This window comes from Muscardinus avellanarius (genome assembly GCF_963383645.1).
Source record: "Muscardinus avellanarius genome assembly, chromosome: 12".
Classification (NCBI taxonomy): Eukaryota; Metazoa; Chordata; class Mammalia; order Rodentia; family Gliridae; genus Muscardinus; species Muscardinus avellanarius.
Window position 1 is genome coordinate 79,514,639 of NC_137798.1, and position 20,342 is coordinate 79,534,980.

General features: G+C 42.0%; 1 protein-coding gene across 2 annotated transcripts in view; it reads right to left on the reverse strand.

Annotated features, from left to right (window-relative positions):
• Positions 1-1,123: 1,123 nt before the first annotated feature.
• Positions 1,124-20,342, reverse strand: part of NEK9 (NIMA related kinase 9) — a gene marked incomplete at both ends in the record, with an annotated part of 52,656 nt that continues 33,437 nt past the window's right edge. For both annotated transcript variants that reach the window (XM_080708311.1, XM_080708310.1), the window contains 8 exons: positions 1,124-1,246; positions 4,688-4,900; positions 6,741-6,902; positions 8,984-9,183; positions 13,811-13,870; positions 15,272-15,442; positions 17,716-17,877; positions 19,593-19,701. In XM_080708311.1, coding sequence (XP_080564437.1) covers positions 1,124-1,246; positions 4,688-4,900; positions 6,741-6,902; positions 8,984-9,183; positions 13,811-13,870; positions 15,272-15,442; positions 17,716-17,877; positions 19,593-19,701 — 1,200 coding nt within the window. The remainder of the gene's footprint in view (positions 1,247-4,687; positions 4,901-6,740; positions 6,903-8,983; positions 9,184-13,810; positions 13,871-15,271; positions 15,443-17,715; positions 17,878-19,592; positions 19,702-20,342) is intronic.

Sequence of the window (20,342 nt, forward strand, 5' to 3'; positions counted from 1 at the left end):
TTGCTCCAGTCTACAAGGACACATCAGAAGCGAGCACACAGCCAAATTCCCTTCACTTGGCATGTTCGACCTGTTCTGTTAGACTTCTGGGACCCCCAGGGTTCGGTGTGGCTTTGGGCCACTCAAGTATAAAAGATGATATAGTTTTACTGGTTATGACATGGCTTAAAAAACACCAAAAGGGAAAATACTGACTAGACATAGAGTAGGGGAGTGGCTGGGGCTGCTGCTCTCAAGATTAGACCCCTAAGAGCCATGAAGGCATGGGAGACACCAGATGGAGATGTTGGAGGAGGTGCTCCTCTCCCTCATGGTTCTCCTGAGGCTCTTCCCACTGCCCCTGAATCAGTTCTCTGATACAGTTCCTCCCTTGGAGGCAACTTCCATAGCTGGGAAACCCCACCCTGCACTGGCCACAGCCTAAACTCCAGCTGTGTGATGAGGGACCTGCCCTTTTTCTACTCCTCATTGCAGACAGTTCAATCACCCCTCAGAGAAAAAGCATTCGAAACCTACTTGCCCTCTTAAAGCATTTAGCTGCACAAAGTAAATGAACTTTCTGAAAACAAATCCTAGATCAATTCCACCAGACAAATTTTCCTGGATTCAGGGCTCTTGAGAGGGCTCAGAATATTTCAACACTCTCTGGAGAGACTTGGACGGGCCACACCTGGTCCCGGCCCACACCAGTTTTATGCTTTTCCCTTCCCCACCCAGAGGTGCAATGCCTGATGCTGAATTCCCAAGGCAGCTTCCAATCAATGGTGAAAATGTCAAATGGGTTATGAGCTGCTACCAGCGCAATGACGGTAAGCACTGTGTCTCCTCTTCAAAGGTGGGATCAACAGATGAGGTACAGAGCTGCTGTTGCTGTGGCAGTCACTGATGACAAAGCCAGGGCCCCAGGGCCCTTCCATTCTGCAAAACAGTAAAAATCACTCCTAGATCCTATCTAAAAGGCAACTCCACTTTCCAAATGTACAAGGAAAGTGCTCCAGAGCCTCCGCCTTGCGCTCCTTGTCTGCAAGTGAACAAAGCCAGGAAAGCTGCTCTCTGCATTTGGTAGGTGTGCTGTGAAGTTCTTTGGATCCCAGTTTCCTGGGGGCTATGTAGGCTCAGGAGACTAGAGGCTGGGTCGACAGGAGTCTGTTCCCAGAAGGCACCAGGAATCTGAATCTAAGTCAGGCTTTGGATCCATTTCCATCTCTTCCTTTGCTGTCTGAGTTCCTTTGGAATGCATCCCCACCTGTCCAGAAAAAAACAGAGTTCCATATGAGCAACAGTGCCTCCTGATCACAGCAATTCAGGACTGTATTTTCAATGCCAGCCTCTGAGGATTTGTAGCCCTAGTCTTGTGAGAAACTCATGGCACCAACTTTGAAAAAGTATACATCTTTACATTTGTTGCAGTTAGGGTGACCAACTGTTGTGGTATTTCTAGGACTGCCAAGAGTTTAGGATATAAAACTGTTTAAAAAGAGAAACAATTCAGGGCAAAACAGTCTTTCTGCCTGCTACAGCTGCCAATCTTACCTCAAGTATGTATGGTACTTTCTTTTTCTTTTCTTTTTGGTACGGGGTAGTAAACTCAGGGCATTCTACCACTGAGTTACACAAGCAACACTATTTTTTATTTTGAAACAAGGTCTGTCTTAGTAAGGTACTGAGGCTGGACTCAAATCTGTGAGCCTCCTGTCCCAGTGTCCCAAGTACTGGGATTAAGATGTGCACTACCATGCTCAGCATGTATATTACTTTCTAAAGTATTTTTATAGATATTTAATCTCCAAAGAAAACCCATATGAGATGGGTGGTATTATTTTCTTCTTTTAGGTGAGAAACCAGAGACTGGGGATGTGGTTCAGTGGTAAAGTGCTTGCCTAGCATGTGAGAGGCCTTGGGTTCAATCCCCAGCACCACTGGGGTGTGTGTGTGTGTGTGTGTGTGTGTGTGTGTGTGTGTGAAATCAGGGCTCAAAGAAACAAAGTGATGAGTTCAAACACATACACACACACACACACACACACACACACACACACACACACACACGATTAAGTGGCAAAGCTACAAAGCTACAGGACTGGATCTATTTCCCTGCTCCTTCCTTCCTTCCTTCCTTCCTTCCTTCCTTCCTTCCTTCCTTCCTTCCTTCCTTTTTGTGCTACTGGGAATTGAATCCAGGGACATTCTACCTCTAAGCTGTAACCCCAGCCCTATTTTATTCTTTTTTTCCCCCAGCACTGGGGATGGAACCCCCAGGGGCATTCTATCTCCGAGCTACACCCCCAGGCCTATTTTTTATTCTTTATTTTGAAACAAGGTCTGTGTTGCAAAGGGCCTAAGTAGCTGAGGCTGGCCATGAACTGTGATCCTCCTGTCTCAGCCTCCCAAATGCTGCTCATAAAAATATTTTTAAGAAGAAATAGTAGCCGGGTATGGTGGTGCAAGCCTGTAATCCCAGTACTTGGGAGGCTGAGACAGGAGGATCACAGGCTTGCAAACAGCCTCAGCAAGTAGTGAGACTCTCATCAACCTAGCAAGACCATTTCAAAAATCAAAATCAAAATAACAATAGGGCTGGGGGTGCAGCTGGGAGGTAGAGCCCCTGGGTTCAATCCCCAGTACCACAAAAGGAAAAGGAAAGAAAGAAAAGAAAAAAGGAATGATACTCAGTGGAGGCAAAAGTTCTACATTAAAACAAAGGCTTTTGTTTTAAAAAGTATTTTTAAAAAGGAGTCATGGTGGTATACTAAAGGAATGATGGGGTTGTAGCTCAGAGGTAGACTGCTCCTAGGTTCAATCCCCAGTATCACATAAAACACACACACACACACACACACACACACACACACACACACACACACACACACACACAAAGGGGGGGTTCTTAACTGGATTCTAGTCTGATAAAAAACATTCATGTAGCTGGGTGTGGTGGTGAATGCTTGTAATCTCAGTACTTGGGAGGCCAAGACAAGAGGAATGAAGGTTTGTGGCCAGCCTCAGCAACTTAGTGAGACCCTATTTCAAAATAACAGAATAAAATCAGGTCAGGGTAGTGTAGTTCAGAGGTAGAATTTCCCTGAGTTCCATCCCTAGGACTGCAAAAACAAAAAACAAAACAAAAATTCTTGTGAGTACTGGATGCAAATTGAGAATATTTAGTATAAATTTTGTTAGGTGCGATAATAAAATTATTGTTGTCCAGGAAAACAAACATCTTTAGTTTTGATACTGGTTGAACCCAGAGGCATCTTACCTCTGAGCTGCACACCAGACCTATATTGTTTTCTTATTTATTTATTTATTTATTTATTTAATTTATTTTTGCGGGTCTGGGGATGGAACCCAGAGGCATTTGACCTCCGAGCTACACCCCCTGCCCTATTTTTATTCTTTATTTTGAAACTGGGTCTCACTGAGTTGCAGAGCTTACAAGCGAGCGCCACCACGCCCGGCTTGTTTTCTTATTTTGAAACAGAATTTAATTAAGTTACTGAGGAGCCTCTCTAAATTGCTGAGGCTGGCCTCAAACCTGCCATTTTCTTGACTCAGCCTCCCAAGTACTGGGATTACAGGTGTGTGGCACCGTGTCTAACTCAAACATCTTAACATCTTTTTTTTTTTTTTTTTTTTTAAACAGGGCCTAAGTTACGGAAGGCTTCACTAAATAGTTGAGGCTGGCCAAGAACCTACAATCCTTCTGTCTCAGCCTCCCAAGTACCAGGAATACAAGTGTGTACCACCACCCTGGTTTAAATATCTTTATTTTGATGTGCAATGAAGTATCTTTATTTAGATAGGTAATAAAGTATGGGAGGGCTCTACAGTTTATTGTAAATGGCTCAGCAAAATAAATAAGATGTTTATATTTATATACATATATGCATCACCAACAAATACAAGCAGCATATTAACAATTGTTGAATCTAGATGGTAGACACATGAGTGTTCATTGTGATGTTTAAAGTAAAGACAAGCTGGGCATTGGCACATGCTTGTAATCTCAGCACTTGGGAGGCTGAGACAGGAGGATCGTGGTTCGCGGACAGCCTCAGCTACTTAGTGAGGCCCTTTACCACTCAGTGAGACCCTGTTTCAAATATAAAGAATAAGCCGGGCATGGTGGCGCATGCTTGTAATCCCTGTGCTTGGGAGGTGGAGACAGGAGGATCATGCAGGTTCGAAGCCAGCTGCTCTGGCTTAAGAGACCCTGTTTCCAAATAAAAAGTATAAAAAAAATTAGGTCTGGGAGTGTAGCTCAGAAATAGAAGGGCTTCCAAGAACCCCAGTACCACCAAAACCAACCAACCAACCAAACAAACAAACAACAAATATAAAGAATAAAAAATAGGCCTGGGGGTTTAGCCTGGTGATAGAATGCCCCTGGGTTCCATCCCTAGTACTGCCAAAAAAAAAAAAAAAAGGAAAAAAAAAAAAAAAGGAAAAGACAAACAGTAACAACGAACAATAACAAATAGTAACAAAAAAACAAGGAAATTAGGGATGAAAATGATTCAATCCAGGTACATGAACAAGGTCCAAGGCTTCTGGGGTTAATTACAAAAGCTACCTTATTGAAAGGTAAAGACTTGTAATCTTTAAGAAATAGATTTTATTGCTTGATGTTTTGTTTCTGTGACTGTTAAAAGACTTGGAAATTGAATTATTCTTTTAATGCCCTTACCTGCTGCCCTCCTTCTAATTTTTTGTTCAGCTTCTGTAGTTGAGTAAAAATCTGGAGATTTTCTTCTTGTAGCTTCTGTTGTTCAGCCAGACACTTTAACACCAGACCCTGCAACCTCTCAACCTCCACCTGCAGAGTGCTGCACACACAGGCAGGAGTCGCCAATGGTGTTCCTTTCCCAGCACACGGTGCTGTGGGATTCAGTCGGGGTGGCTGAAGACAAGGAGAGATTGCAGGGGATCTGCCTGGGAACCATGACTCCCCAGTCCAAACAGATTTTACTTTTAAACTAACAAGATAAAACACACACACATAAGAATGGGTGCAAAAGAAACAGAAAATGCTGGGATTACAATAGCACCTGGCACTGACAGGAGAAGGAAAATCAACTATTTTGGAGAACATTGTGAAAAATTTAAAGTGCATCAATATGTTCTCTTTTAAAATGAAGAAGTGGGGGAAAACAATGATTTGGTTTGGAACAAGTCCTTTTGATTGCAGTGAGGGCAGTGTGATCCAAAGGGTCAATATTCAATAAATGTAGTGAATCACTCTGTAAAGACTTGAGAGGTATTGAGTAAACACAACTGCCAAACACAATTCAAGAACGGTAATCAGTAGGAATTGAAATGTTCACCTTGAGGTTTCAAAGGCTTTATTACTTCTTCTGGGAAGGTTTTTAATTATCCCAGTCTGGATTTTTCTCCAGTCTTCTATTGTACTTTATTTATAGCCAGGGCCAACACATGACAACCCATGGACCAGCTGTGGCCTACTGCCTCTTTCATACATAAAATTTTATTGAAACATAACAGACATGCTCATTGATTATGTATTAGGCTGAGTATCCCTAATCCTAAAGTCTATAATACTCCAAAATACAAAACTTTCTGAGCACTAAGATGATGTCACAAATGGAGAATTCCATATCTTGCCTTATGTGATGAGTTGCACACTAAAATACTGTATAAATCACCTTCAGGCTATGTATATAAATTTTATAAACTATAGGTGAATTTTGTGTTTAGACTGGGCCCCAGCTCCAAGATATCTATCATCTATCTATCTATCTATCTATCTATCTATCTATCTATCTATCTATGTATATATATGTGTGTGTGTGTATATATATATATATATATATATATATATATATATATATATATGCAAATATCCCCAAATCTGATATACTTTGAAATCCAAAACACTTCAGATCTGGAGAATTTTTTTTTTTTTTTTTTTTTTTTTTTTTGGTGGTACTGGGGTTCCTGGAAGGCCTTCTACCTCCGGGCTACACTCCCAGACCTTTTTTTATATTTCTATTTGGAAACAGGGTCTCCTAAGCCAGCGCGTGGCTGGCTTCAAACCTGCGCGATCCTCCCGTCTCTGCCTCCCAGGCGCGGGGATTACAAGCGTGCGCCACCACGCCCGGCCTGGAGAATTTTTTTTAAAAAGGAGACTCAACCTGTATCTATGGCTACTTTTGTGCGACAGTGTCACAGTTGAATAGTTGCGAGAGACTGCATGGCCTGTAAAGTCTAAAAATAATTACTATGTGGCCTTCTATTGAAAAAATTTGATGTTTCCTAGCTTAGCGTTATATTGAAGTATTTACTACAATTTCATTTCAACCAAGGTTAGATGTATATGTGTGGCTCCCTTCCTATACCTGAATCATTGCTTCTCATTAATAAATAGAACCTCCAACCTACCCTAGAAAGAAGCATTATGAAAACTGAACTAGAATTTTGGAATTTCAATTTTGGTACTTCTGATGCAGAGAGAAAGGTGTTAGCGTTTTGGAAAAGGGAAACTCAACCTGTATCTGTGGTCACTTTGTGCTACAATGCCAGAGTTGTCAAAAGCGTGATAGAGAAGATACTGTTCCAAGGCAGCTCAGTTTAGCCTGGGGAGAGAGACTTTCAGGACAACTGGACAGTGAATATGCTAATGCAGGGCAGCCAGAAGATCAAAGCAGACAGACAGAAGGCCAGAATGGGTAGAGCTCACAGTCAGTGCTCAGCTGCTCTTCAATAGCAAAAAGCTCAGTTACCCAGGCTCCTACTGGGGGTTTGTGTTCCGGAGGAACCGTGGAGGCCACTTTGAGTCCTTGTAGCTCTTCATAGGGCAGGGTATCTTTCTCAGATTCTGGAAATGCTGTACTTAGGGGAGATGGGCTGTCAGGCATGGGGATGAATTCTGCATTTTCCAGCTCCTATGTACACGAAAAAGAAATCTCATCAGTTCTGTTTGCAGCAATTCACTTTCTCCCAAATTTCCTTCTCACTTTTGCTCCAGTTTTCACTCTGTTGTGACATCAGCACCCCCTAGTGGGACGGGACAGTTGTGTGGGAAACTGCCAAACCTTCATCGACAGAGTAACTAACAATGAGACAAAGTCAGACTCAAACTGGAGTGCACAATCTGGAGTGTACCACTGGTGGTACACACTTACTACCACAGAGGCTATTCAGGGAGGTCAGAGGCAGTGAGGGCAGTGGCTGTTGGGCAACAGGGCAAACCAGCTACTGAAGGCTAGGGCTGAAGGCATGCTACTACCCCTGCTCATATTCCTCATGTAACAATCAAGTCTAGTCTTATTAAATAAGGAGCTTTAAATCTGTAGACTCTCTCTTTTGATCATCTTTTTTTTGTAAAATATTTAAAAATTTATCCATCTGTAAAGAATACATCTCTAAAGAATACAGATGGATAAGGCTGGGCATGGTGGCGCATACTTATATAATCTGAGCATTTGGCAGGCGAAGACAGGAGGATCACTATTTGAGGATAGCTTCAGCTACTACTTAGTGAGGCCCTTTGCAACTCAGTGAGACCCTGTTTCAAAATAAAGAATAAAAAAATAGGGCTGGGGGTGTAGCTCAGAGGTAGAATGTCCCTGGGTTCTATCCTCAGTACAACAAAAGAAAAAAAAAAAAAAAAGATAAAAGAAAAAAAAATACAGATGGATAAAAGAAGCTAATAAAACAAGTACTATAAAAAAGATCAATATATATTTTTGGCTGGGTGTGGTAGCACACACTTGTAATCCCAGCACTTGGGAGACTAAGACATGGATTGCACAGGTTCACAGCCAACCTCAGCTACTTAGTGAGGCTCTCAGCAACTTAGTGAGATGCTGTTTCCAAATAGTTTAAAACAGGTCTGGGAGTATAGCCCAGAGGTAGAAAAGCCCCTGGGTTCCACCCCCAGTACTTACCTACCTACCTACTTACCTACCCCCCCCCACACACTCCCCCCCCCCCCCTCTCTCTCTCTCTCTCTCTCTCTCTATATATATATATATATATATATATATATATATAGTCTTGTCCACATTCTACATATTTTCTTAAAGAATAAGGTCATATTGACATATATCATCCTCTTCTAAATAGCCATATTGTAACTAGCCATATATATAAACATACATTAATATCACTCTTACTGTCTGCACCTCAACCTTCATAAACTATATTTCTAGTATTCTCAATTACCTTAATATTCTACTTCCATAAACAGTACAAAATCTATAAGCTTAACTCTGTACACATGCATTATAAAAATTGCCCTTAAGATAGGGTATGATAGTTTATATTCTATTTAAATATACAAGTATGAAGCCGGGCATGGTGGCACATGCTTATAATCCCAGTACTTAGGAGGCTAAGACAGGAGGATTGCAGATTTGCAGCCAGCCTCTGGTGCTTAGTGAGGTCCTTTGCAACTTTGTGAGACCCTGTTTCAAAATAAAGAATAAAAAATAAGGCTGGGGTGTAGCTCGGAGGAAGAATGCCCCAGGTACTGCCAAAAAAAAAAAAAAAAAAAAAATCCCTAGTACTGGAAAAAAAAAAGATATATATATATATTTTTTTTTCACACACACATACAAGAATATATATATATATATATATATTTTTTTTTTTTTGCAGTACCAGGGGCATTCTACCTCTGAGCTACACCCCCAGCCCTATTTTTTTATTCTTTATTTTGAAACAGAGTCTAAGTTGTGGAGGGCCTAAGTAGCTGAGGCTGTGAACCCGTATCCTTCTGTCTCAGCCTCCCAAATGTTGGGATTACAAGCATAGGCCACCAAGCCTGGCCTGAATTACTTCTTGTTGGAAAGAAAAACAGAATTTGTATCTGGGTGACTTCTTTCCTAATATAAATCAGAAAACTAGATTTTTGCTGCACAACAGTTTAATAGGATATGGGAAACTGAGATCCTGACTGCTTTCTTCTAGTTCCCCAAAAGGGGCTGATATTCATCTGAGGTATCTCTTCCAAAGGAATTACCTTTCGAAGCCAGCCAGGACAGGAGCTGCTGGCCCCACAACCGTTGCCTATGGCCTCTGTGGGACTGATTAAACCTTCCATCCCTCGGTCGGCTTCCATTGTTCCTCGGAAGCCTCCGCTGGGATCAGGAGTTTCAGATTCCTGCTGACTGTCCTCCTCTTCTCCGACACCACCGCCTCCTGGGCTAGAGTTCTGAACCACTGGCAGATATATGGCACAGAAGAAGAAAGCTTTGCTATACAGCAAGAAAAACTTATCATTCAACAGTCTCCCTTATCCCTGGGAAGGTTCCTGGAGTTGCATGAAGTGGAAGGGTAATAGGGCAAATTAGATATTTGGGACTAAATTGTTCATTTTCCAAACTTGCTCATCTTATATTCATAATGGATTATCAATATAATATTCTAATGCATTATTGAACAATCCCCTCAACCATAGTCCACCAAATCTAATGTCCATGCTTGCTTTGCAATTTTTTCCCCTATATTGAGGATTGAACCCAGGGGCATTCTACCTTTAAGCTACATCTCCAGTCTTATTGTTAAGGTGCTGAGTCTGTCCTCGAACCTGCAATCCTCCTGTCTCAGGCTTCCAAGTATTGGGATTACATGTGTATACCACTATCACCAGCTTGTTCTGTCTTTTTTTTTTTTTTTTTTTTTGGTGGTACTGGGGGTGGAACCCAGAGGCTTTCTACTCCCGGGCTATACTCCCAGACACATTTTATATTTTATTTGGAAACAGGGTCTCACTAAGTTGCTGAGAGCCTAAGTAGCTGAGGCTGGCTTTGAACCTGTGTGATCCTCTTGTCTCAGCCTCCCAAGCGCGGGGGATTACAAGTGTGTGCCACCACGCCCGGCTTGTTCTACCTCCGAACTACACCCTTACCCTTAGCCCTTTTTACTTTTTATTTGAAACAGGGTCTTGGTAGGCTGCTTAGAGTCCTGCTTTGTTGTTGAGGCTGTCCTTGAACCTGTGATCTTCCTGTCTCAGCCTCCCAAGTACTGGGATTATAGGTGTGGACCACCACACACACACACCCCACTTACTCTGCATCTTTAACAGATAGATTTCAATTTCCCAACCACTGACATTCTCTTGATATAAATAGTTCTTTAACATTTGAGCCAAACATTTCTTAAGCTTACCACTGGCAACTCCCTGTCTGGGGAAACACCCTAATGGTGAATTCTTTAATACTCATGTGAGCATTAAATTATTTCACAAATTGTATATGTGTGTGTGTGTGTGTGTGTGTGTGTGTGTGTGTGTATATTTTTTTTTTGTGGTACTGGGGATGGAACTCAAAGGCATTCTACCCCTGAGCTATAACCCCAGCCCTATTTATTTATTTTCTTTCTTTCCTTCCTTTTCTCTCTCTTTCTTTTGTGGTACTGGGGGTAGAACCCAGGGGCATTTTTTTTTTTTTTTTTTTACCTCCGGGCTATACTCCCATACCTATTATATACTTTATTTGGAAACAGGGTCTCACTAAGTTGCTGAGAACCTCACTCACTAGCTGAGACTGGCTTTGAACCTGTGCGATCCTCCTGTCTCAGCCTCCCAAGCACTGGGATTGCAAGCATGCACTACCATGCCTGGCTTTATTCTTTATTTTGAAACAGGGTCTCACTAAGTTGCAGAGGGCCTCATTAAGTAGTTGAGGCTGGCTGTGAATTGCGATCCTCCTGTCTCAGCCTCCCAAATGCTGGGATTACAAGTGTGTGCCACCAGGTTATATGAATATTTTTATCCATTTAAAAAATACAACATATGTTTCTTTCCTATTCTATAGTATTCTCCAAGCTACTATAATGAAGACTAGCTGATTTATGCTCAGGAAATGAAACTAAATTTAAATATGAGCCAAAGAAAAAATTTGCCAAAGCTAAAAACTTGTATGTATTACGGTTAAATGTAAAGGGCTGCCGTCCATCTCATGCAATGCTGGCTTGTGTCATCTCATGCTGTGCTGTATCATCTGTGACAGGCTGACCTGAGGACTCACTATGATGAGCATACACACTGTGATCCTACTGAAGTAGCTAAACTAAAGGTTCCACCATAAGCTCTTGAAGCTTTTTCTGTGTTTGCTTTAAGTGGCTCTTAAAAATTTTGCTACATTTTAGACAAACACAAGACCATTTTTAATATATATGCATTTTTTTTTTTGTTGTACTAGGGGTGGAACACAGGGCCATTCTACCTCTGAGTGACACCCCTAGTCCTATTTTTTATTATTTTGAAACAGGTTCTTACTGAGTTGCAAAGGGCCCAAGTAGTAGCTATTCTAGTTCTTTTAGTGATAGCATCGTATATGTTTATTTTATTGTTAGGCATCAAAAGTTGCATATAAAGCTGGGCATGGTGGAGCATGTTTCTAATCCCAGTACTTGGGAGGCTGAGACAGGAAGATTGTGGTTCATGGACAGCCTCAGCTACTTAGTAATGTCCTTTGCAATTCAGTGAGGTCCTGTTTCAAAATAAAGAATAAAAAAAATAGGGCTAGGGGTATCACTTGGAGTTAGAATTCTCCTGGGTTCCATCTTCAGTACCTCAAAGATTTTTTATCATGTATTTGTGTTTCTCTAAGTAATAATTTATTTGGTTTGTTTTTAACCTTTATAAAAAGGTTATATTGATGCCTCTCATTTTCACTCCTGTATGAAGAAGTCCAGTGGATGGGCATAGCACATTCAATGAATATTTATTGCGCATTGACCATTTGCTAGGCTCTGGTCTTGGTAAAGTGAAATTAATGAATTAAAAATACAAAAATTTGAGCCGGGCATGGTGGCGCACGCTTGTAATCCCCGCGCTTGGGAGGCTGAGACAGGAGGATCGCGCAGGTTCGAAGCCAGCCGCGCGCGCTGGCTTAGGAGACCCTGTTTCCAAAATAAAAATGTAAAAACATAGGTCTGGGAGTGTAGCCCGGAGGTAGAAGGGCTTCCAGGAACCCCAGTACCACCCAAAAAAAAAAAAAAGTACAAAAATTTGTCGTGTATGATGGTGCACGCTTGTAATTCCAGTACTTGGGAGGCTGAGACAGGAGGATTAGGGTTCATGGCTAGTCTCATCTACTTAGTGAGGTTCTCCACAATTTAGTGAGGCCATTTCAAAATAATAAAAAAGAGGGCTGAGAGCTGGGCGTGGTGGCACACACTTGTAATCCCAGCACTTGGGAGGCTGAGACAGGAGGATTGCATAGGTTTGAGGCCAGCCTCAGCTACTCAGGCTCTCAGCAACTTAGTGAGACCCTATTTCCAAATAAAATATAAAATAGGTCTGGGAGTGTAGCACGGAGGTAGAAAAGCCCCTGGGTTCCACCCCCAATACCACAAGGGGGAAAAAAAACAGGGCTGAGCCAGGCATGGCGGCGCACGCCTGTAATCCCAGCATTCAGGAAGCTGAGACCGGAGGATCGTGGTTCATGGACAGCCTCAGCTACTTACTGAGGTCCTTCACAACTCAGTGAGACTTTATTTCAAAAATAAAAAAGACTAAAAATAGGGCTGGGGGTGTAGCTCAGGGATATAAATACCCCTAGGTTCCATCCTCAGTACCACACACACACAAAAAATTCTTTGCTCTTACTTGAGTTTATATTTTCTGGCCAATGGATATTTTGCTTTTTTTTTTTCCTTGTGGCACTGCAGATTGAACCCAGGGGCATTCTATCTCTGAACTACATTCCCAGCCCTTTTTATTTTGAGATAAGATCTCACTAAATTAGTGCCTGCTGGCTTCAAACCTACGATTCTCCTGTCTCAGCCTCCCAATTATAGGCATGGACATTTGCTTTTAATCTTCTTTTAAATACTGTTTCCACAAAACAAAGTAGTAAAAGAACAACACTGCTTAGCAAAATGGTAATCATTTGTGAAAGGCATTGACATGTACAAATAGAGATGCCAAGCAATGTGTTACTTAAGGAAACCAACAAAAGGTATAAAAGGGGTGTGTGTACACATAAAAGTTCAATAAGTCTAGATCAGATTTTAAACAATTTCTTTGGAAGGTGTTAATCAGCTTTTATCTTGGGTGTTTTACCTCTTTGAGTCTACAAAATATCAGAATTGGTTTTGAGATACCAAAGTCTATAGGGACTCTAAGAAAACCAAGAAGGAATACAGATTCAATTTCTTGGCATGGTCTCAAATAACAGAGAACCATATAGAAAGCAATCAAGGGGAAATTGTTAGAGCATCCTGGGCTGATTTTCCTAACTATGTTGAAAGTTTAGCTGACTTTTTTTTTTTTTTTTTTTGTGGTACTGGGGTGGAACCCAGAGGCTTTCTACCTCCGGGCTATACTCCCAGACATTTTTTATATTTTATTTGGAAACAGGGTCTCACTAAGTTGCTGAGAGCCTCACTAAGTAGCTGAGGCTGGCTTAGAACCTGTGCGATCCTCCTGTCTCAGCCTCCCAAGCGCAGGGATTACAAGCGTGCGCCACCACGCCCAGCTACTTTATAGGGCTATTTCTATAGATTGGAATACTACTGGGAATATCATGGAAGTAAAGGGCAGAGAGAACCCTAGAATAGTAGGGAAAGGATTAACACATAAGTTACATTATAGTATGAGCAAGTTGCTTAATTACTTCCATATGCATTGCAGGCAGAGAAGATGTACTCTCCCTCTGACTACAATGTAAAAGTCTTTACTCTTGGTTGATAAAACATGTCAACATAGGATCCTTTAAACTACTGTATACCTCATTTTGCAAAATTTCCTAATTTTCCTTTAGTTTTGGAGACTACATGGAATCTAACCCAATGGCCCACATTTTAGGAAACCACTGGTACTGAAGAGATTGCTACTTACCAGTTCCAATGGAGAGGCCACTACTATTAGAACGGATGGTCTTAGAATTCAGGACTTTCTCTGCGGAAACACATTCAGTAAGTAAGTATTGTATATAGACATAGGCACAAAAAGTGGAAAGACAGGAGGGAGATAATATGGGGATTAATTGCTACACCTGACTCTGGGTAGCTCTGTAATGATTACTTATGATTTAGAAACTAATCTCATAAGCCAAACACCATTATCTTACTCTACATTCACTATCTAAAGTGGCACTTCTCCATCTTTGCTGTTCACTGTAACCACCTGGGAAGCCATGGAAAGTAATAACACCTAGGCCCCACTGTAGAGATTCTTATTAGCCAGGGGTAGGGTCTGGTCTAGACAAACCCTTGTAAAAGTTCCCTAGAGGTTCTAAAGTGTAGCCAAGATTGTGAAGCGCTGATCTAAAATAACAGATTTATAAACCTTTACACAGGCCTTTATGCTTTAGTTACAAGTAATCTTTATGCAAAAAGTATTTATGAAGCTGGGCATGGTGGTGCACGCTTGTAATCCCAGCATTTGGGAGGCTGAGAGAGGAGGATCGAAGTTTGTGGACAGCCTCAGCTACTTAGTGAGGCCCTCTGAAACTCAGTGAGACTCTGTTTCAAAATAAAGAATAAAAAGAGAGCTGGGGGTGTAGCTTGGACATAGAATGCCCCTGGGTTCTATCCCCAGTACCGGAAAAAAAAAAAAAGTATTTATGACAAAGTTTCTTTTTAAAGATGCACTGAACATTTCTCAAGAAAGCAGGGGCTGCCAAATGAGTTAATCAGTGGATAAATACAAGTTAACAAATTCTCCGGTGGGAGTGTACAGAGCCAAAGTTATCATTTTAAAAATGGCCAAGAAATCAATAAATGGCAAGGGACAAAGCTTGAAAAATGACAATGTTCTGTTCCTGCCACTACACATGGCTTTTTTTTTTTTTTTAGCCTCTGAGCTACACCCCCAGCCCTTTTTTTTTTTTTTTTTTTGGTGGTACTGGGGTTCCTGGAAGCCCTCCTTCCTCCGGGCTACACTCCCAGACCTATTTTATATTTTTGAAACAGGGTCTCTTACGCCAGCACGGCTGGCTTCGAACCTGCGCGATCCTCCTGTCTCTGCCTCCCAAGCACGGGGATTACAAGCGTGCGCCACCACGCCTGGCTCCCCCAGCCCTTTTTAACTCTTTGAAACAGGGTCTCATTGAGTTGCAAAGGGCATCACTAAGTAGTTGCTGAGGCTACCCATGAACTGCGATCCTTGCATCTCAGCCTCCCGAATGCTGGGATTACAAGCATGCGCCACCACGCCCGGCTTAGACATGGCATCTCTGACGCACACAAGTAGCCTCTACTTCAGGACACTCTGTTTCCTAGAAAGTGATCATCGGTACCTTAGGTATAGGTCAATCCTGTCAAAGCCATCCCAAACCCACACATATGAAACTCTTACCAACAATGAGAATGGTGTGCCAGCCACGGCAAGATAAGTCTGGGACATGATGTAGAGATCCAAAAATAGGCCGAGGCCATGAGGTACAGATATCAGAACCATGTGGTCTTTCTGTGGGAGTCATTGCCAGGCGGCCATTACCACCATTGCCCCAAGCAAAAATGTGATTATCTAGGGGAAAAAAACGAATGGCAGGTCATTTAACAGAACACTGGCCTCTCAACTTCTTGAGTTTCCCATGTTTATGCCCCAGAGCTAGAAAGTTGTTCTACTATGAACAGAGAGAAAGCGATTACTCTTTTTTTTTGGCACTGGGAATAGAACCCAGGGGGCATTCTACCTCTGAGCTACACCCCCAGCCCTACTTTTATTTATAATTTAAAACTGGGTCTTATTAAGTTGTGGAGGGCCTTGCTAAGTTACTGAGCCTGGCTGTGAATCTGTGATCCTCCTGTCTCTCCCTCCCAAGTACTGGGATTATAGGCATGCACCATGCCTAGCTTTTTTTTTTTTTTTTTGGTAGTACTGGGAACTGAATCTAGGGGCACTCTACCTCTACACCCCTAGTCTTTTTCTTTTTTAAATAGGGTCTCAAAAGGTTGTTGAGGGTCTTGCTAAGTTGCTGAGACTGGTCTTAAATCTGTGATCCTTCTGTCTCAGCCTCCCAAGTACTGGGATTACAGCTATGCACCACCATGCCTGGCTATAGAAGTACTTTTTGACACGTAAGTAGAGATCTGATTGAAGTGAGAAAGAATATCCAGGCAGATGAAACAGCAAAGGAAAGATAGCATAGGTAACATGGGTAACATCAGTAGCACAAAAATGAGAACAAGGAGGTCCTTGTGGCTGGAGCAAAGTAAGGGAGGGGACTGTGGTTAGAGAAGAGGCCAGGAAATGGCTGGAATCCTAGGTCATGCAGGGTCAGGGGGCCACTGTGATGACAGGCTTTCTCTTGATTCATGTAGGAAGTCATTAGAGGTTCTGAGCAGGAGGTGTTGAAAAGGGCCCCTGAGGCTATGATAAGGAGAATGGACTATAAAGGAGCAAGGGTAGAAGCAAAGAGACCAGCTATGGTAGTGATAATGGCAAGGAGTTGTTGGCTATATCCTGAAGATAATCAGTTCAGTAGCATATTTCTTCCTTCCTTCCTTCCTTCCTTTCTTTTTTTATACTGGGGATTGAACCCAGGGGCATTCTATCTTTGAACTAAATCTCCAACTCCAACCCCCCTTTTTTTTGTGGTACTGGGAATGGAACCCAGGGTCTTTCTACCTTCAGGCTATACTCCCAAACCTATTTTTATATTTTAATTTCGAAATAGGGTCTCACCAAGTTGCTGAGAGCCTCACTAAAGAGGTGAGGCTGGCTTTAAACCTACATGATCCTCCTGCCTCAGCCTCCCAAGTACTGGGATTACAAGCCTGTGCTACCACACCCGATGTTATCCCCAACCCCTTTTACTTATTTATTTATTGCGGTACTAGGGATGGAACCCAGGAGCATTCTAACTCTGACCTACACCCCCAGTCCTATTTTTAATCCTTTATTTTAAAACTGGGTCTCATTGAGTTGCAAAGGGCCTCACTAAGTAGCCGAGGCTGTTCGTGAACTGGATCCTCTGGTCTCAGCCTCCCAAATGCTGGGATTACAAGCATGTGCCAACACCCAGCTGTTTTTTTTTTTTTTTTTGTGAAGAGGAGGGGAGGGTGCTAGTAATGATTATGCCAAGATAACCAGCATTAGGACTCAATGGGGATAAAGCCTTTCTATCATTTTAGACATCCAGGTAAAGGACTATAGAACAAGTGACTCTGAACTCAAGGTGAACCCAAGTTATGAGGGTAGAGGAGATTTAAGGGAACTAGATCACTCTGGAGAGAGGATTGGGTCCTGGAAGAAACTTTTCACAATACCTGAAAGGCCTACTTGTATTCTTCTTTTTTTTTTTTTTTTTGGCGGGTCTGGGGATGGAACCCAGGGGCATTCGACCTCTGAGCTACACCCCCTGCTCTATTTTTTTATTCTTTATTTTGAAACAGGATCTCACTAAGTAGCTGAGGCTGTCCGCGAACTGTGATCCTCCAGTCTCAGCCTCCCGAATGCTGAGATTATGGTTCAAGGACAGCCTCAGCTACTTAGTGAGGCCCTCTGCAACTTAGTGAGACCCTGTTTCAAAATAAATAAAAAATACAGCAGAAGGTGCAGCCTGGAGGTCGAATGCCCCGGGTTCCATCCCCAGACCAGCAAAAAAAAAAAAAAAAAAAAAAAAAAAAAAAAAAAAGTCAGCGAAGCTCAGTATACATAATAACTGGCCACCAATTTAATACAAGTAAAAAAGTAAAAGCATGATTCATCTATACAAAACCCAGTCCACCTCTTTCCCAATGAGTTAAAGCACAGCTACCTGTCCGGAGAGTTTGGAATGACATATGCAGACTCACCATCAGTGGCAGCAATGGTGAACTCATCACCACAGGAGACCCTGGTCACTTGCTTCCCGCCGAGGGGTCCCCCCAACAGGTTGATCCCCAGACGCTTCTTGTAATTCCCAACACCGAGCTGCCCACATTTATTGCAGCCAAAGGTCAGTAGCCGGCCTCTCTCTGAAAGAAAAGCAAAAATAACCAGGTACAAATGGATCATGGAACAGGAGGAAGATGTAGTTGCTGCAGAACTCTATGCACGAACTTCTGGTTGCTAGATTATACAAACAAAAGCTAGGCATGGTGGTGCACACTTGTAACTCCAGTACTTGGGAGGCTGAGACAGGGGGGTCGCAGGTTCGTGGCCAGCCTCAGCAACTTAGTGAGGCCTTCCACAACCCTGTTTCAAAATAAGAATAAAAAATAGGGCTTGGGGTGTCTCTCGGAGGTAGAACAACCCCCTGGGTTCCACCTCCAGTACTGCAAAAAAAAAAAAAAAAAAAAAAAAAAAAAAAAAAAAGCTGAGGGTGTAGTCCCTGAGTTCAATCCCTTGTACCATAATAACAAAACAAAACACAAATATGAAGCTAGCTATATATCTTCCTGGACCTATGGTGGCTTCAGTATCTAGGCACAGTGACCAGTAAGGCCCACTAAGTAACTCAATATTGTATTTTCTCTCCAATATTGACATGTGCATGTATGCAGGTGTGCATGTGTTACTGGAGATTTAACTCAGGGCATTCTACCTCTGAGCCATACCCCCAAGTTCCATTTTTAAATTTTTTATTTTGAAACATGGTCTCAGTAAGTTGTTGAAGATCACACTAAATTGCTGGGGCTGGCCTTAAACCTGAGATTCTTCTATCTGGAATTTAAAGTGTGTACCACCACATCTGTCACAATATTGCATTTTTAATGTGGAAAATGGGTACTACCTAGCTTTTTTTTTTTCTCTTTCTTTGTCTCTTTCTTTCTCTCTCTTTCTTCGCAGTACTGGGGATGGAACCTAGGGGCTTTCTACCTTTGAGCTACACCCCCAGCCCTATTTTTTATTTTGAAACAGGGTCTCACTGAGTTGCAAATGGCCTCACTAAGCAGCTAAGGCTGTCCGCGAACTTGGATCCTCCTATCTTAGCCTCCCAAATGCTGGGATTACAAGTGTGAGCCACCATATCCGGCTTACCTAACTTTAAATATATAGAAGGTACTAATTAGAGACAAAAGAAATCAGGAATTATACATGGGGCATTCTCATTAAAGGATATATTTAGCCGGGCGTGGTGACACACGGTTGTAATCCCCATGCTTGGGAGGCTGAGACAGGAGGATCGCACAGGTTCGAAGCCAGCCTCAGCTACTTAGGCTCTTAGCAATTTAGTGAGACCCTGTTTCCAAATAAAATATAAAATAGGTCTGGGAGTGTAGCCCGGAGGTAGAAAGCCTCTGGGTTCCACTAAAAAAAAAAAAAAAAAAAAAAAAAAAGATATATTTATAAGGCATTTGTAATTATTATCAGCAAAAACAAGTGTCTGAATGCCTAATTTGTGTTTTTTTTTTTTTCAGGTCTGGGGATGGAACCCAGGGGCATTCGACCTCCGAGCTATACCCCCTGCCCTATTTTTTATTCTTTATTTTTAAACTGGGTCTCACTGAGTTGCAGAGGGCCTAAGTAGCTGAGGCTGTCCATGAACTGCAATCCTCCAGGTCTCAGCCTCCTGAATGCTGGGATTACAAGCATGCGCCACCATGCTCGGCTAAATGCCTAATTTGTTAATGAGATAATACTATATGCTATGGGGAAATCAGGAGGATGTATGTATTGTTTAGAAAAGCTAACACTTTCAAGAACCTGAGCTCCTAAAGCATGTGATATAGCTGAAAAATCAACTTACCATCAATAGCAGCTGTGTGAGTCTTGCCTGGAGCAATGGTACGTATCTTATAAAAGGACAACTGTTTGGCCAATGTAAAGGAGGTTGTGTAGGGAACTTCATGGTATGCCTGAAACAAGTAAAACAAAGACTTAAGAGACTAAAATAAAGGGATAATCGAGCTGAGAATAGAAAATGGTCACAATGACCAAAAGACCTTACAAATAAATCATGTTAAGAGGGTGCCAAGTAGCTTTCCATCTTCAATACAAGAAGAAATAAGTGTGATATGTGGTCAAAGAATTTAATATTCTGAATTAAGATATGCAACACATGAGTTCCCCATCTCAGAGGTATTTTTGTAAGGAGAGAATCATTGATATTTAGTGAGGTGTGGTGGCGTGCGCTTGTAATCCCAGCATTAGGGGAGGCGCAGAGACCAGAGGATCTTGGTTTGTGGACAGCCTCAGCTACTTAGCAAGACCCTTCTTAACTCAGTGAGACCCTGTTTCAAAAAATAAAAAGACTAAAAAAAAAAGACGAGGTGGGGGGTGTAGCTTGGATGTAGAATGCCCTTCAGTTCCATTCCCAATACTGTAAAAAGAAAAAAAAAAAATAAAGAATCATCATTTATATTGGTTACATACTTGCATACCTAACAAGGTCAGGGCAAAGACTTAAAATCTTGAAGATTGAGGTCTATAAAACAATGTGTAATCTAATTTCATCTGCAGGTTGGTTTTTTTTTTTTTTTGTATGTGTGGTATTGAG